Here is a 13850-nt window from a genome sequence, read left to right as displayed (position 1 = left end):
ACAGAAATTACAAAATGTTTTAAATCAGTACATCAGAAAACTACAACCTGTACTGATTATAATAATATGAATTATAAGCTTGATACTCCCTCTATTACAAATATTTTCGACTGTAAACCCAATAATGTCTTGCGAGGCTTTGTCAGCTTAGGTTAGGCCTAAGTCTGTATATAGCTAATAATGAAGTGTATTATTGATTAATGTAATATTAGTAATTACAATATTTGAAATATTTTAAATATCCTATCAAATAATAATGATTAAATTAAATTTAAAACGAAATTGCTTGTGTTATTAAACATGTTTCATATAAACAAGCACTGTGACTAGTTGTATGTGAACGTACTTCAAAACGACGTTCGTCTTGGCGTTCGTAGGAACGAATTAGATTAGAGCCGACGCTGTAGTAACCTAGTGTCTCCCTCCCCCTTCAGACACAAATATAACTCAGACGTGTAAAAGTTAAGCAGAATTATCGTCTTCCCAGAGTTACAAAACAAGAAAGCTTCCAGCAAGCACACCATGTGTCTTACAAGCAAAGAAAGAGCAGTGCCCTTTTCTCTGTAGTTTTGAGTTTTAACACCAGAGATTAAAGTCTTCTTCCAGTACAAACAAATTCGAGAGCTAATGTTTTGAAACATTATCCGTGTTGTTTGTGTTGATCACAACGAAACTACGATGTTACTTGCTATTAGTTGATTTGACGTTGAGATACTGACTACAGGAGTCAACATATTTAATAGGCGCAGAGACACTATACGACTAAATAAGGTAGGTTATTATGTTTGAGACTAGGCTGTGATGTTTGACACGTACATCTATTTGCCAAATGCAGTTTATGAAGAACTATCTGAGTTAGGTATGTGTTATCTATATATCGTTCAGTTAATTATTTTAATTATTTGTCACTTGTAATATGTACTCAGGTTACAAGTCGTTGGGTTTCAATTTCAGTATTCGGGCTATTAACAGGTCCGTATAAAGGCACCTGAGGTTCAATTATAATCATAATTAGATATTCTGAGCACGTGCCTTCACAAAGAACAAATTGCTCTTAAAGATATTTTACATAATTTTAAACACCAGTTTTACTATGTCTTTGCAAAAGAAATTTTTATCTCCAACTATTTAAATAACTTATGTGAGAAATGCAGTAATATTTTAATTCATCTAATTTGAAAGCCAAAGAAGACAGTTATTGTACATCATCTACTGAAGCCTCGTCTAATCAATTATAAGGAAACTGATTTTGTGTTGATAAAGAAAGAGTAATATAACAACAAAACAAAGACCAATAAAAAGTTGTCTTTTTACCTTCAATAATCTTGGAATCAATGGCTACTACGTAAGGTATGAAAGGCAAAAAATAAAACAAATCGAACTCTCTGTTCATGGAATCTAATTATGTTAAACTGAAAGCATTGAATCACTGTTTTACTGGGTTTTGGTATTATAATTTATCTTTTATTCAAACGTACTTTCAGCTTCTCAAAAATTAACTTAAGGGCATTGAATAAGTCGCTGTTAGTATTTGGATCTGTTATTTTAGTACAAGTTTTTCATGATTTGTGTAATATCTTCAAAATTACGTAGAACTGGTGTATCTCGAAGAGACAGCTTGTTTTATTCTGTTTTATTTAGTCTAAGATTTCTTTTGTAGTTGTACATGCTGACCACTGGATCGCGCTCCAGGTACAGCAGCATGTTGTCCGTTTATTCATCGATCGAAATTATTGTGTTATTCTAAATTAATTATCAAATTACGGACTTGTTTTAATACCGTTCACTAGTGGTGTTTTTCTGGTTATTGCTTCATAATGTCTTATGTTGTCAGGACACTCAGAGTAGAAAACTTATCAAAAGCTTTGGCCGAAATCACACGTATGTAACAGTAGTTTGTGGAGTTCCTTGCAATATTGCTGTGTTTGAGTGTTTTACTCATTTCAGACCCGGCATGGCGAGGTGGTTAAGGCACTCAACTCGTAATCTGAGGGTCGCGGGTTCGAATCCCCGTCACACCAAACATGCTCGCTCTTTCAGCCTTGGGGGCGTTATAATGTGACAGTCAATCCCACTATTCGTTGGTAAAAGAGTAGCACAAGAGTTAGCGGTGGGTGGTGATGACTAGTTGCCTTCCCTCTAGTCTTGCATTGCTAAATTAGGAACGGCTAGCGCAGACAGCTCTCGTGTAGCTTTGCGCGAAATTAAAAAAAACAAAGAAACAAACAATTACTCATTGTACTAGTAACCCCTATAAACAAACATGGACATACTCGTAAACTGGTACAAAAGGGAATTAAAACAATGTTTATAAAACCGTTGGGGTCGTGAAGCACATCTGTAATGCTAAAGTTAATGAATTTTTACAATGAGTAACATGAATGTAATCAATCAGTTATACTACGACTAAATATCTTCATTATTTTTCTACATGCTGTTTGAATTATGGTAATGCTTTTGTAAAATTTAATTACTTACGCAGAAATTCATGCAAATCACGTAATAACTAGAAATATAATAATCAAATAAAAGAAAAGAAAAAAGATACGAGTGGTAATAAACGGGTTATGTCATCTACAACAAAAAGTGTCTAAAGATCGTTTGTTTTGAATTTCGCGCAAAGCTACTCGAGGGCTATCTGCGCTAGCCGTCCCTAATTTAGCAGTGTAAGACTGGAGGGAAGGCAGCTAGTTATCGTCACCTACCGCCAACTTTTGGGCTACTCTTTTACAAACGAGTAGTGGGATTGACCGTAACGTTAGAACGCCTCCACGGCTGAACGGGCGAACATGTTTGGTGCGACCGGAATTCGAACCCGCGACCCTTGGATTACGAGTCGAACGCCTTAACACGCTTGGCCATGCCGGGCCTAACATAAAGGTAGTTATAAATGTGCAAAAGAAAAGGCTCTTGGTTTGGTTAATCGTGTGATTTCGTTTACAAAAATTATACAGTTTTACTAGCGGTGATGTATTAGTAATATCAAGATGTGTAGTTTGTTATGTACATACCGCGCAAGAACTTTGGTTTCCTGCGCATCTTACTTGTTGAGAAATTTTAATAACTTACAAACATGGAGATATATATTAGTTATGCACAGTTCGTGTTTGATTCTGTGTTTCAGCATTAATACTTAAATAACAGTCATACACGGCTCAAACATAAAACCTGACTACTTGGTGATTTTGAGCGTCGAACTTTGTAACTGGGTTTTTCTCACAGGGGCGACTGAAAATCAAGGATACTATAGGAAGTATAGTAAAAGGAACTATTTAAGTGCTTTTAATAACTGTGCAAATAATAATATACTGCTTACCGATAATCATAATAAACATGCGAATCGTGAAGTTCTGAGGTTTACTTGCGTTAAATAATTGATTTTTAAGTGTTGGAAATGATATAGATTTTTCTACGAGTTTTGTTCCATTTTCTGTTCCTAGATTTCTATATAGTCTGAAGTCGGGTTGGAAATATCAGCTTATTTTGTTGTTCATAAAATCCATCTAATTATTTTTAACTCAAATACTTATGGAAACTACTATCGTTCAGTTATTGAGAACAAACTTATTAACCCTAATTAGTGCGTGGAGAAACGGACAGACGTCGCTCATTCACAACTTAATATGCAAATTAACAATAATCGAATAATCAACAACTAAAAAGGGTACACTCTCAAGAGAACTAATGTATGAGTTGTTCATTTGAGATTATAGCAACGTGTTTGAGAACAGTCACAACTCTGAGATATAGAGAGAAGGAGTAATCATTTCGAACTGGAAGACTAATGAGAAGACAAGTAATCAAGAATACTCATATCTGGCTGTTCTCTCTCTGACAGAATAGAGGGATTTTGTTATCTCTCTAAAGGCACCCATGATTTCAAAATAAAAGTCTGTTTCTGCGGCTGTTGAACGCTAACCGTAAACCCTCAGTAAAACTGAAAAGTACATTTCAGTGAAAGTTATTGTTAAACATTTTTCATCAAAACGACAAAATATGGCATTCGTGTACTTATAATAACATCATTGTTAATTTACTAAATCTATAAAATAAGAAAAACCAGATTTATGATCGTAGATTAACATTAAATCGTTTAAAATTTTTATCCAAGTAAGTCAATACAATGAAAAATATTTGCATCTGGTTTAACCTTTTATGTTAGGAAATTAATCTAACAAATCTGTTAAACAGTGGAAGTCCTATCTAAGTTTTAGGGTTAACTTTTTATTTTAAGATAGTAATCTGACAAATCTGTTGAACAGTGGAAGTCCTATCTAAGTTTTAGGGTCAACTTTTTATTTTAGGATAGTAATCTCACAACTCTATTGAACGGAGGAAGTTCCATCCAGGTACGTGGATTTGCTATTTATTTTGGGACAATAATCTATGAGACCTGTTAAACAGCAAAAGTCACAACCACGTGACTAACATCGCTCTTCAAGAATGTTCACTTGATTAATTTATTCTTGTGTTTCGGAACGTTTGTGCAAAGGTACTACTTAAAAGGCTATCTGCGCTTGCGGGCCATAATTTTAAAATGACAGAGTACGGGGAACTTAACTAGTCAACAGCACCCATCGCCATCTCTGAGGCTATCTAATCGAGTAAGGAGATTTAACCATCATTCTTATAACACACCCATGATATGACAGCACGATTTTATAGCAACGAACAAAAACCATGGATCTAGCAGTTGGGCACACTAGCAACTGCACCATAACTGGTATATGCAACAGAGAATCTCATGCAAATGCTTTCATACTTAACATAATTAAGCACAAAAAAACAGCCGCCATATTGGCTACTTAAGTTCTTCAAGTCCGTTAGATGAAAATACCATCAATAGTGTAATTGATACGTTACTTACTGATGTGTTTTTATGTATTTTACTTGTATTTTGATTATCGTTTGAACTGAGTGTTGTAAAAATATAAAAATATATAAAATTATTCAGTAAGAACTTATAAGTAGAAGTAAACAACATATCATAATATGTCAACCACGTGTCATATCAAGTGTCGACAAGGCCTTTCGGGCAATACCAAGTCGGCTAGGATCGACAGACGGTGTAGTGGTCGAGGTGCTATTTATGGTATTAGAGCCACGTACATTAACTGTAATGCAATATACGGACTCCGCCACTAGTTAACAATATGATAATTTGGTGATTAGAAAATTAATAAAGCCGTACGAAGAGAAAAGCTTTTACTATATTTTTATGATATTATTAGACTCAGAATTATTAATATAATAAACCAATATTATAAACAATATCATATATATATTACATAGATAAACGCTTTATTTCAAAATAACCTCCCTAACACACCAACAAACGAAGAAACTCAAAACTGCGTTACCCTGAAAGGGTTGTTACACAGTTGGACAATTGTGTTTCCCAAACAGATAGCTATAATAAGAACTGTTGTAGTTATATAAACGAAAACAACTTACGGTTTGAAGTTCAAACTGTGTTTATTTCAATAAATTGTTCTTTGTGAAGTGACGTTTTTATCACGTGTGTGGAGAATGTATGGAATTCAGTGTAAAACTCGGAAGCTTTTTTTTTTTTTAACTTCAGTCAAAACATTTGTGTTCTGTTTTATTAGCCTAAAATATTTACGTTGTTGTTGTTACGGTGTAGCCTAATAAATGTGCAGAACATAGATATTGATATCTATACATATATAAAATAACGTATTATTCAAATATGGTACCCAAACTATTATGGAAAACATGTAAAATTACATATGTTACGGGAAATTAAAGCTCTCATTCAAGTATATAGAGCAAGGTAATAACCACGTGTACAGTTTCTAGAGTGGTCCATAATTTGTCTATTTCTATTTCTGAGTGTACTCAGTTTCTATTTCACATGATGATACAAAGTACAGGCTTATATATGCTGGAAGTAAAATAAGAAAAAAAAAAACACTTTACTCCGCATACAGTCATTTTTGTGTTCAAGCCAAATAGATAAACACCACTCCAGTATACCAAGGAGACATACCAGATGTCTATTTCAACAGAATTCTACTAACGCCCACATTCACAATTTTCCGTATCTCTCCAGGCTTAAGTAATAGCTTTTCGAATGATTACTTGTTAAACATTAAGTGGGTTACACCAATATTCTTAGCTCTGTACTTTTATCTATCTACCTATACATACATACATGCATGTTTGTGAGCAGTTATTTTGTTCAGTGGATATTTTATATACGCATCTACGAAATGCTTATATTTGACTGGTTGGTTACATAAATAGTTTTTATTTTTAAGATGAATTAAATATTTTAATAGTATCACTGATTTGCTAGTTTCTAAGTCAAGCCGTAAATACATCATTTTAATACTGAACTGAATAAATTCAAGTAGTTAGAATAACAAAACTTTAGTGATATATGTATTAGCTGCAGTTTCTTTCCTTCTCTCCTGTTCCCCAGGGGCACAGTCTGCAGACCTACAACATTAAAAACAGGCTTTCGATACCCGTGTTGGGCATCGCAGAGACAGCCCACTGTGTAGCTTTGTGTTTAATTACAAACAAACAAAACAATCATCACACTAGACAGCATAGGTTAAAATAAAGTTTATTTGAAAGATATTCGACGGCCTCAAGAAGCTCTTTCAAGTTCGATATCGATTAGGCTTGAAAAATCAGTACACCAAATTTTTAAAATAATTATAAATTTGCTACTGTTTGGCCCTATGAAATAATATTGTTCATATTGTATAAAATAAAACATAAAAGAAAACAAAATTAAAATAGGATAACCAGATCAATAAATTAACACTTTTTTAGCGAGTTTGTTAATAGTGTTTTTGAATGTTATTCACCAGTCTATTCTACTAACCTATTTAGAAATTTCAAAAAGAAAAGACCTTCAGTGATTCAGCGGTAAGCCTGAGTGCTTATAAAGCTAAAGATTGGATTTCGAGGCCCGCGGTGGCCAAAGCATAAAAAAAGTTTTGCGTAGCTTTCTGCTTGGTAAAAAAAGAAAAGAAAGAACAGAAATATTTTTTTTCTGAATTCATTTCAGCAGAAACAGAAAAATTGTGTTAGAAAAGACATTTTTAAAGTTGCAGTGGAAATTTTTACGAAACTGATCCAACAAAAGATTTTTTTTAAAAATTGAACTTGCCAAAACTTTATTTTTATTTTTTACAAAGAGCAAATCAAATTTATTCATGGATTCATACAATTTAACATTGACTTATAAACAAATCAAGTATCGAAATAGACTAGAAAATAAAACTAATTTGTTCAAAAGTAAATGAACTTAAAAATGGAAATCGCTATATTAGTGTTTATTTCGAAAACAATAACCTAAGAAAAATATATAGTATAGAGAACATATCTTTCACTGACTTTCAATGAGTGTGCTCAGTCCCCCCGTTGATACAGCGGTAAGTCTTCGGATTTACAACGCTGAAATAAGGGGTTCGATTCTTCTCGGTGGACTCAGCAGGTATCCCATTGTGGCTTTGCTATCATAAAACACACACACACGCAACGTGCACATGTTAAGATGTGAATTTTTTGATTTATTAAAAGTATTTGTTAGCATAGGTTGGAATAAATGCCGACCTTGTAATTTTTCGTTTCATTTTGTATGTACGTGATAAAGTCAGTGCAATTTTTTTCCTTAAACATTTTACTTGTATATTAAAAACAACAACGTATGATCTGCAATAAAGTTACAAGTATTTAAGCAATACAACTTAACAAAATGGCGCTGCTTGTAGGGGGACACGTGTCTATAAATAGCCACGAAGCAGAGCTTCTGATACTTAAGCGCTTTCTGCTTTTTTGGCACTTCGCCTATTAACTAATCCAGAACTATTTGTTGAAATTAATAATATTTAGCAAGACTATTTCATAAGAAAAGTTTGTACTTGTTTCTTCTACTATTGTATGGTACCATTGTAGGCGTGCTTAATTCATTTTTCCAATTTTTAGTAAGATTATTTCAAAGTAAAATCTTGTGCGTGTTTTTTTAATTATTTTCGAATGATTGAGACGCGTATTACTAATGTAAACAAACTTGCTTAATCCCACTTATTCAGAACAGAATCTAATAAAAGTTTCGTCGGGATACATTCTATATTACAGCCGTCTTGTTGGCTTTCACAAATAGTTTCCTTCAAAACGTCTAAATCTCCAGATAGACTAACAACTAAACTATTTCAATGCCTATTATGTTCTAACAGTAAAACACTCGTTATATATTTAATAACAACGTTTATTTTGGCTTTATGTAAATACTAAATAAAATAAGTATATTTTTCATTCATTTGCAGCTTCTCTTTTTCAGAGCAACATTTATAAGTTTTTTTTTAATTACGCATAATGATTATAAAAATATAATTTTGTCCAAAGAATAAAAATAAGAAAACGACTTAACTATGGATTAATTTGAATGGTGAACGTTAAATATTTGTTACAAAATTTTAGAATCTTTGTTTGTTTGTTGTTAAACACAAAGTTACACAATGGGTTAGATATGCTTTAATCAAAACTTGGTGTTTAGTGTCATAAGCCCTCATGGAACATTCGATTATGACATTGACATATTTGAAAGAACCATCTGCACAAAAGAAAAGAAAACTAACTAAATTATCCTTCAATGTTTTTTATCTTTAAATTTCAAAATTAGTCATGTATTCCATTTAATATTACGAATTTTTATAAATATTATTAAGATCCTAGTTGATTATAGATATGCAGCATTGTTATTTTTTGGTGACATATAGATGACAAGTAGATAAGAGATTTTGCTTTATGAAATAGAACCGGAATTTAATCAAATTAATCTATGGCATAATTATTCGACTGTAACAGGTAGGGTGAAGACAATGTCAAACCAGACAAAAGAAACTTCGCCTCAGGGAGGAGTGTACCACATTCTTGAAACTACTTACCCGGAACCCTTATCGTGGTTACACAGATCATCAGTGACGGATTTCCCTCAGTGTTACAAACGAAGCCAGAAGAGGAACCTCCGGAATCGAAGAGGTAACCGATATCGTACACAACCAGTGACTTTTGATGAAATCAAAGAGGTCGACGAGGAAAATTTGGAAGAAATCCAAGATGGAGTTTGCAGGAATTTTTTGAAGTTTTCAGCCGTGCCAAATGTAAAACTTGTGAAAGCGGCAATCCCTGATGTGTCTTCGAAAAATCCCGATATCTTCCCCAAACAAGCAAATACTCAGACGTGTCCAACTTCCCTTACCCGAGATCCAAAAGAAGCGAACTTGGAACATTTATACAGTAAATCCAGAGAAGGATCGGTGTGAATTACTGCAATACCTAAAGCTATTGTTTCGAAAACCTGAAACATATACAATACTTAGTGGAGAACCTAATTTCACAAACAGGCTCTTATATTGTAACTTGTATGTTTCATTAAGAAACCAGTAGTACCAGTGTTGACCTCTTGTTTTCTACGACTAAATGCAAACTTCGCACATCGTGATTTCATTACGGAAAACACTTACGAACCTACAACAAAATTCGGTTCCTGTTTGTTCTAACGATTTTAAGAGAAAGGAGGTGTTTTTAATACCTTGAAAAAACTATAATTCTTTAAGGCCTACTTATCTGTATTAGAGTAAAGTCAGTAAAGGGTCGTCACTTAGAATAACAGAATACACAGAAGACACCTTGGACAGCGCAAAGACAATTCGATACCTGCTTGTAATAATACCTTGTTTTTCTTACGGAAAATATTTCTAAATGATCTGATTGTAACACAGTATGTTTCTTGTATACGTTCACAACTTTTGTAACGTGTTTTATTTAATATTCGCTGTTGTGGTCAAGGATTTGAACAGGTCTTCTCCATATCTAAGCTTTATTGGGTTATTGTATCTGTTATATTACCTACTGCATATACTGTTATGACAAACAAAACTGATATTTCTTCCAGGGAAGGAACTTCAAAAAATGCCAGGAGTTGCATCAGGGATTTTTAAACTTATTAGCTCGAATCCCAAAAACTTTAGACCCCCAGGTTGAGGACCACAGCTTAATAATTTAATATAATTTTAAAATAATATCCATATTGAGGTATCTTACGTTCACTGTTTTGTTTTTAAGAAAAAAAAAACATAAATACTGTTATTCTATCATATTTATTGCAACAAGGAAAATTCTTGCTGACTTTACTGCTTTAAAGAGCAGATTTCCTTATATGCTGAAGCCCCCCCCCCTCTAAGAACATTTCACGGATCACATTTGGGAATCCATTGGCTATATTGTCCGATTTACAACCTTAGTTTATTTCTTTCTCAAGATGAGACTGAAGTTAACAGAAAATATTAATACAATACAAATATTGTAGAAAAACTACATATTATTAAAGCAATATTTGTTGAAATATCACCCTGTCAAGTTTGACGCACATCTCAAAAACTGTTACACCGTAGTAAGTGTATTTTATTCTCTTCTAATTTTATTTATCTATACTTAAATTTGCCAGTTAAAACGTTGTTTAGGTTCATTATAATATAGATTAACTGAAATGCACACTGTGACTATTATTTTGATGATTGGTAATATCAATACACACTTGCGGTAATTGCTTCCTTGGTATATGAGAGAACTGTTGTCACACACGTTTTTTTCTTTTTTATGGTTGACAGAGGCTATTTTCTTGTCGACTGGAACCAATATTAGAATACAGTGCTCCGTCCTCCTTTCTTGACCTACATCAGTGTTACCATATCATACTTTTATCAGTATTGGTTGACACCAGTGTTTGTACACATTGTACCTCAGCATTTTTACACATCATCAAGCACTTTGAGCTACACTATATCTCTTATTATTCTGCACAAACGCAAAGATTTGAAGTTATACGTGTAATATCCAGATGAACAATATACAGTGAGCAATTTATTAATGGTCCAGTATTTCTTGCTTAAGAGAACGTATAAACAGCCAAGAGTATATATGCATATACATGATAGGCAATCAGCTCAAAACATCGTTCAAAACTTTCTGAACAGATGCGGTCCATTAATAACGCCATTTAAATGGGCCAGCATTCTGGAAAACTGAGTCAGTGCATTCAGATGTGTAACAAATCGAGCACTTTGTGCTAAAATTAGTAATGAGAATAATTACAAGTAAAATAAATTGCTGGGAGACATTAGTTTAAAATTAACCGAGTTTTAGAACATATGATGTTTCTAACTCAAAAATTCTTCATATCTGAAGTTAGAAAAGGATAGTATCGTCAACTCAAACGGTTTGTTTGTTTTTGTTGAATTTCGTGTGTACCTATAAGAGGACCTTTTACGTTAACCATCCATAATTTTGAGGTTACTGATAAACAAGGAAGGTAGATAGTAAATACCACTTACCGCCGACGTTTGTGTTCCAGAGTAATAGGATCTCACTGTCACGCTTCTAACGCACCACATGTCCCAAAGTACGGAGAGCAGTTTTCTGGTAATAATGGGAAGCTATTAAGTGTGCTTATTCAAAATAAAAACATTCGTGTGTACCAAGTTTTTATTACCTGAGATATATAAGGTTATTCGATATATATATAATAAAAATTAACATTGAGTGGCACTTTATGCATAGTTTAACTTGGACATCAGTAAATGTGTATATTACATTAACAGAGATAAATCCTCACATAAATCATGGATGAAAGAACATTTATTCAAAACATGAAATATGGAACCCAATGAAAAAAGTTATAAAACTGAAAATGTGATAAGCTATTGGCACACTTTCAGTATCAAGAATGAGCAACTTTCGGACTAGATCCAAAAACCTTGTCTCATCACATCTGCCAAAAACACTTGAGTAACCATAACAACCTCTAAAACAGACAGCACACTTACAGATGTAGTATTATTACATTACTTATTAAATGCTCCCCAGCAGCTTAGCTGCGAGTCTGGGAGCTTGCACTACTAAAACCCAGGTTTCGATACTCGTGATGGACATATCACTGATAGTCCATGGCGTAGTTTTGCGTTTAACGACAAACAAACGAAATATTAATTAGAATCCATCTTCTTAGTTAATCATTTTACACAACAATTGAAACACGTAAACAAGTTCGCTTCTTCAGCCAGGACACATTTCTTCATTAACTTACTCGTTCAGTGTTAAAATATCAGTTATAATTTAACATGTTACACAAACAAACAAATCATTCTATAGCACAGGTTTACTTGTAAGTCTTAAGTATTGAACATTTAGGTTAAGTTCAATTACAAGTAAAGACTTCTACAAAAATGTATCCGAACATAAATATTTCAATGAGTGTTTTAAAGAAATTAGTTTTACAGGGTTTTAGGAAAACTGGTTCCAAGAATCAGTCCCAGAAAAATTCTGTGCAATGTTTGTCTGCACAAGTGTTTATTCCTTTTGCAAAGAAGCAAATCACTTTACTAATGTTTCTGTTGCTGGTCGTAACAGAAGATCGCACAGGGACCACATTTTCTGGCCCCCGTTTTGTTGCTACGTGAGTGAGGGTTAATCCATTAAATACACGATTGGAGGGTAGTACTGCCTCTCTATCAGTCAGTTTTTCCCAGCTGTGGAAGGCAAAATAATTTGCTTGGTATTCTTGCCATAGATACAGAATACATTATTAAAAGTATTCTACTTTTATTCGTTTTCCTTAATGTCTGTAAATTCCCTTTCCTCTCACTAAGAAACCTAGAATTAGGTATAACTTATTACATTATTTTATGTTCGTGTAGGAGCGGTCAGCTTAAACGTATTTAAATAATTCTGGAGAGTAAGATGATGTACATTTTAAGCAGTTGCTTAAATTAATTAACGTAAAAATAACTTATTATACAATTTTGTATATAATAAACGCATCTAAATAATTTTGAACACTAACTCGATGCACATTTTAAGTAATTAATTAATGTAAAATACATAACGTATGACTTAGTTTATAGTTGTACTAACTTGCTCCATAGAATAGAAATACATAAATACTATGGTAAGAAATTTGGACAAATGTATCAATATGTATATATACACATGCACACGTAAATTCTATATTTATATTATGGCACAGACTCTCTGCAACCGTTCCTAATTTTAAATTAGTAACCAGAGAGAAGGTAACCAATCAGCAGCAGCTTGTCTGGATCTGATCGTTTCTCTTATAGCAAGTCCACTGTTTATAGCTTAAGAAGTATATTGTGGTGTTGCATGTATTCGTATGTAATTCGCTATTTCCGAAACTGACGCCTCTTCCGCAGAGCCATCTCACACACGTTCATATAACAGCTTTGTTCAGCGACGAAACAGTTGTTTCATTACTTAGCAAATAGCTGCTACAGCCTTCTTTACTGGTAAAATTGTACACGGCATTTCGTTATACTAACATGTGTTCCGGTAAAGATGGACTCCTGTATAACTACTCTAGTATGTCGACTAATAAAGGTATTTTTCATAATACTTGTACATGTATATATATTTACACGTATTTTTGTGTGTGTACAAATGTGTAAGTAAGTTTATTAACATAAAGCTTTAATTATATGAAAATTAAAAAGTGAAATTTACTGATAATTATTCTCTCTTTATAAATATAAATAAAATATTACAAATTTGTTTGTATAGAGAAAGTAAATGTATTAAACTTTATTATAAAAATGTAAAAAAATAAATTATTCTATGTTGTCTAGAAACAAAATGTTTTCACGGTTGTCTTTGTTTCACCTTTGTTTTAAGGTATTATCCAACACTTTAACAACTTCAATGTATAAAAGTTAAATATTGTGATTCGTAATTAAAAGGAACAACATTTGGAATAATAACCAAATTATAAACTTCCAAATAAACCCAAACACGATGCA

General features: G+C 33.0%; 1 protein-coding gene across 3 annotated transcripts; it reads left to right on the top strand.

Annotated features, from left to right (window-relative positions):
- Window positions 1-354: 354 nt before the first annotated feature.
- LOC143232605 (uncharacterized) lies at window positions 355-13434 on the top strand. 3 transcript variants are annotated; one of them, XM_076468227.1, is made up of 2 exons: window positions 355-771; window positions 8845-13434. In XM_076468227.1, exon 2 carries the CDS (start codon window positions 8859-8861, stop codon window positions 9300-9302), a length of 444 nt encoding a protein of 147 aa, XP_076324342.1. In that variant the 5' UTR covers window positions 355-771; window positions 8845-8858; the 3' UTR covers window positions 9303-13434. The 3 variants fall into 3 exon arrangements, with proteins under 3 accessions (XP_076324342.1, XP_076324341.1, XP_076324340.1); XM_076468226.1 differs by having other exon boundaries at window positions 635-775; window positions 8849-12617; XM_076468225.1 differs by having other exon boundaries at window positions 726-859; window positions 8845-12617.
- The last annotated feature ends 416 nt before the right edge of the window (window positions 13435-13850 follow it).

The sequence above is a fragment of the Tachypleus tridentatus genome, chromosome 11, assembly GCF_004210375.1.
Source record: "Tachypleus tridentatus isolate NWPU-2018 chromosome 11, ASM421037v1, whole genome shotgun sequence".
NCBI lineage: Eukaryota > Metazoa > Arthropoda > Merostomata > Xiphosura > Limulidae > Tachypleus > Tachypleus tridentatus.
Note: the sequence above shows the minus strand (reverse complement) of the source record. Positions and strands in the feature narration are given on the sequence as shown.

What these genes read in the sequence shown, in the direction of transcription:
- LOC143232605 (XM_076468225.1), top strand. Translation starts at nt 802, where the DNA reads ATGTTTGACACGTACATCTATTTGCCAAATGCAGTTTATGAAGAACTA. An exon ending in TGAAGAACTATCTGAGTTAG is followed by an intron (nt 860 to 8,844) that starts GTATGTGTTATC and finishes CGACTGTAACAG; the next exon opens with GTAGGGTGAAGACAATGTCA.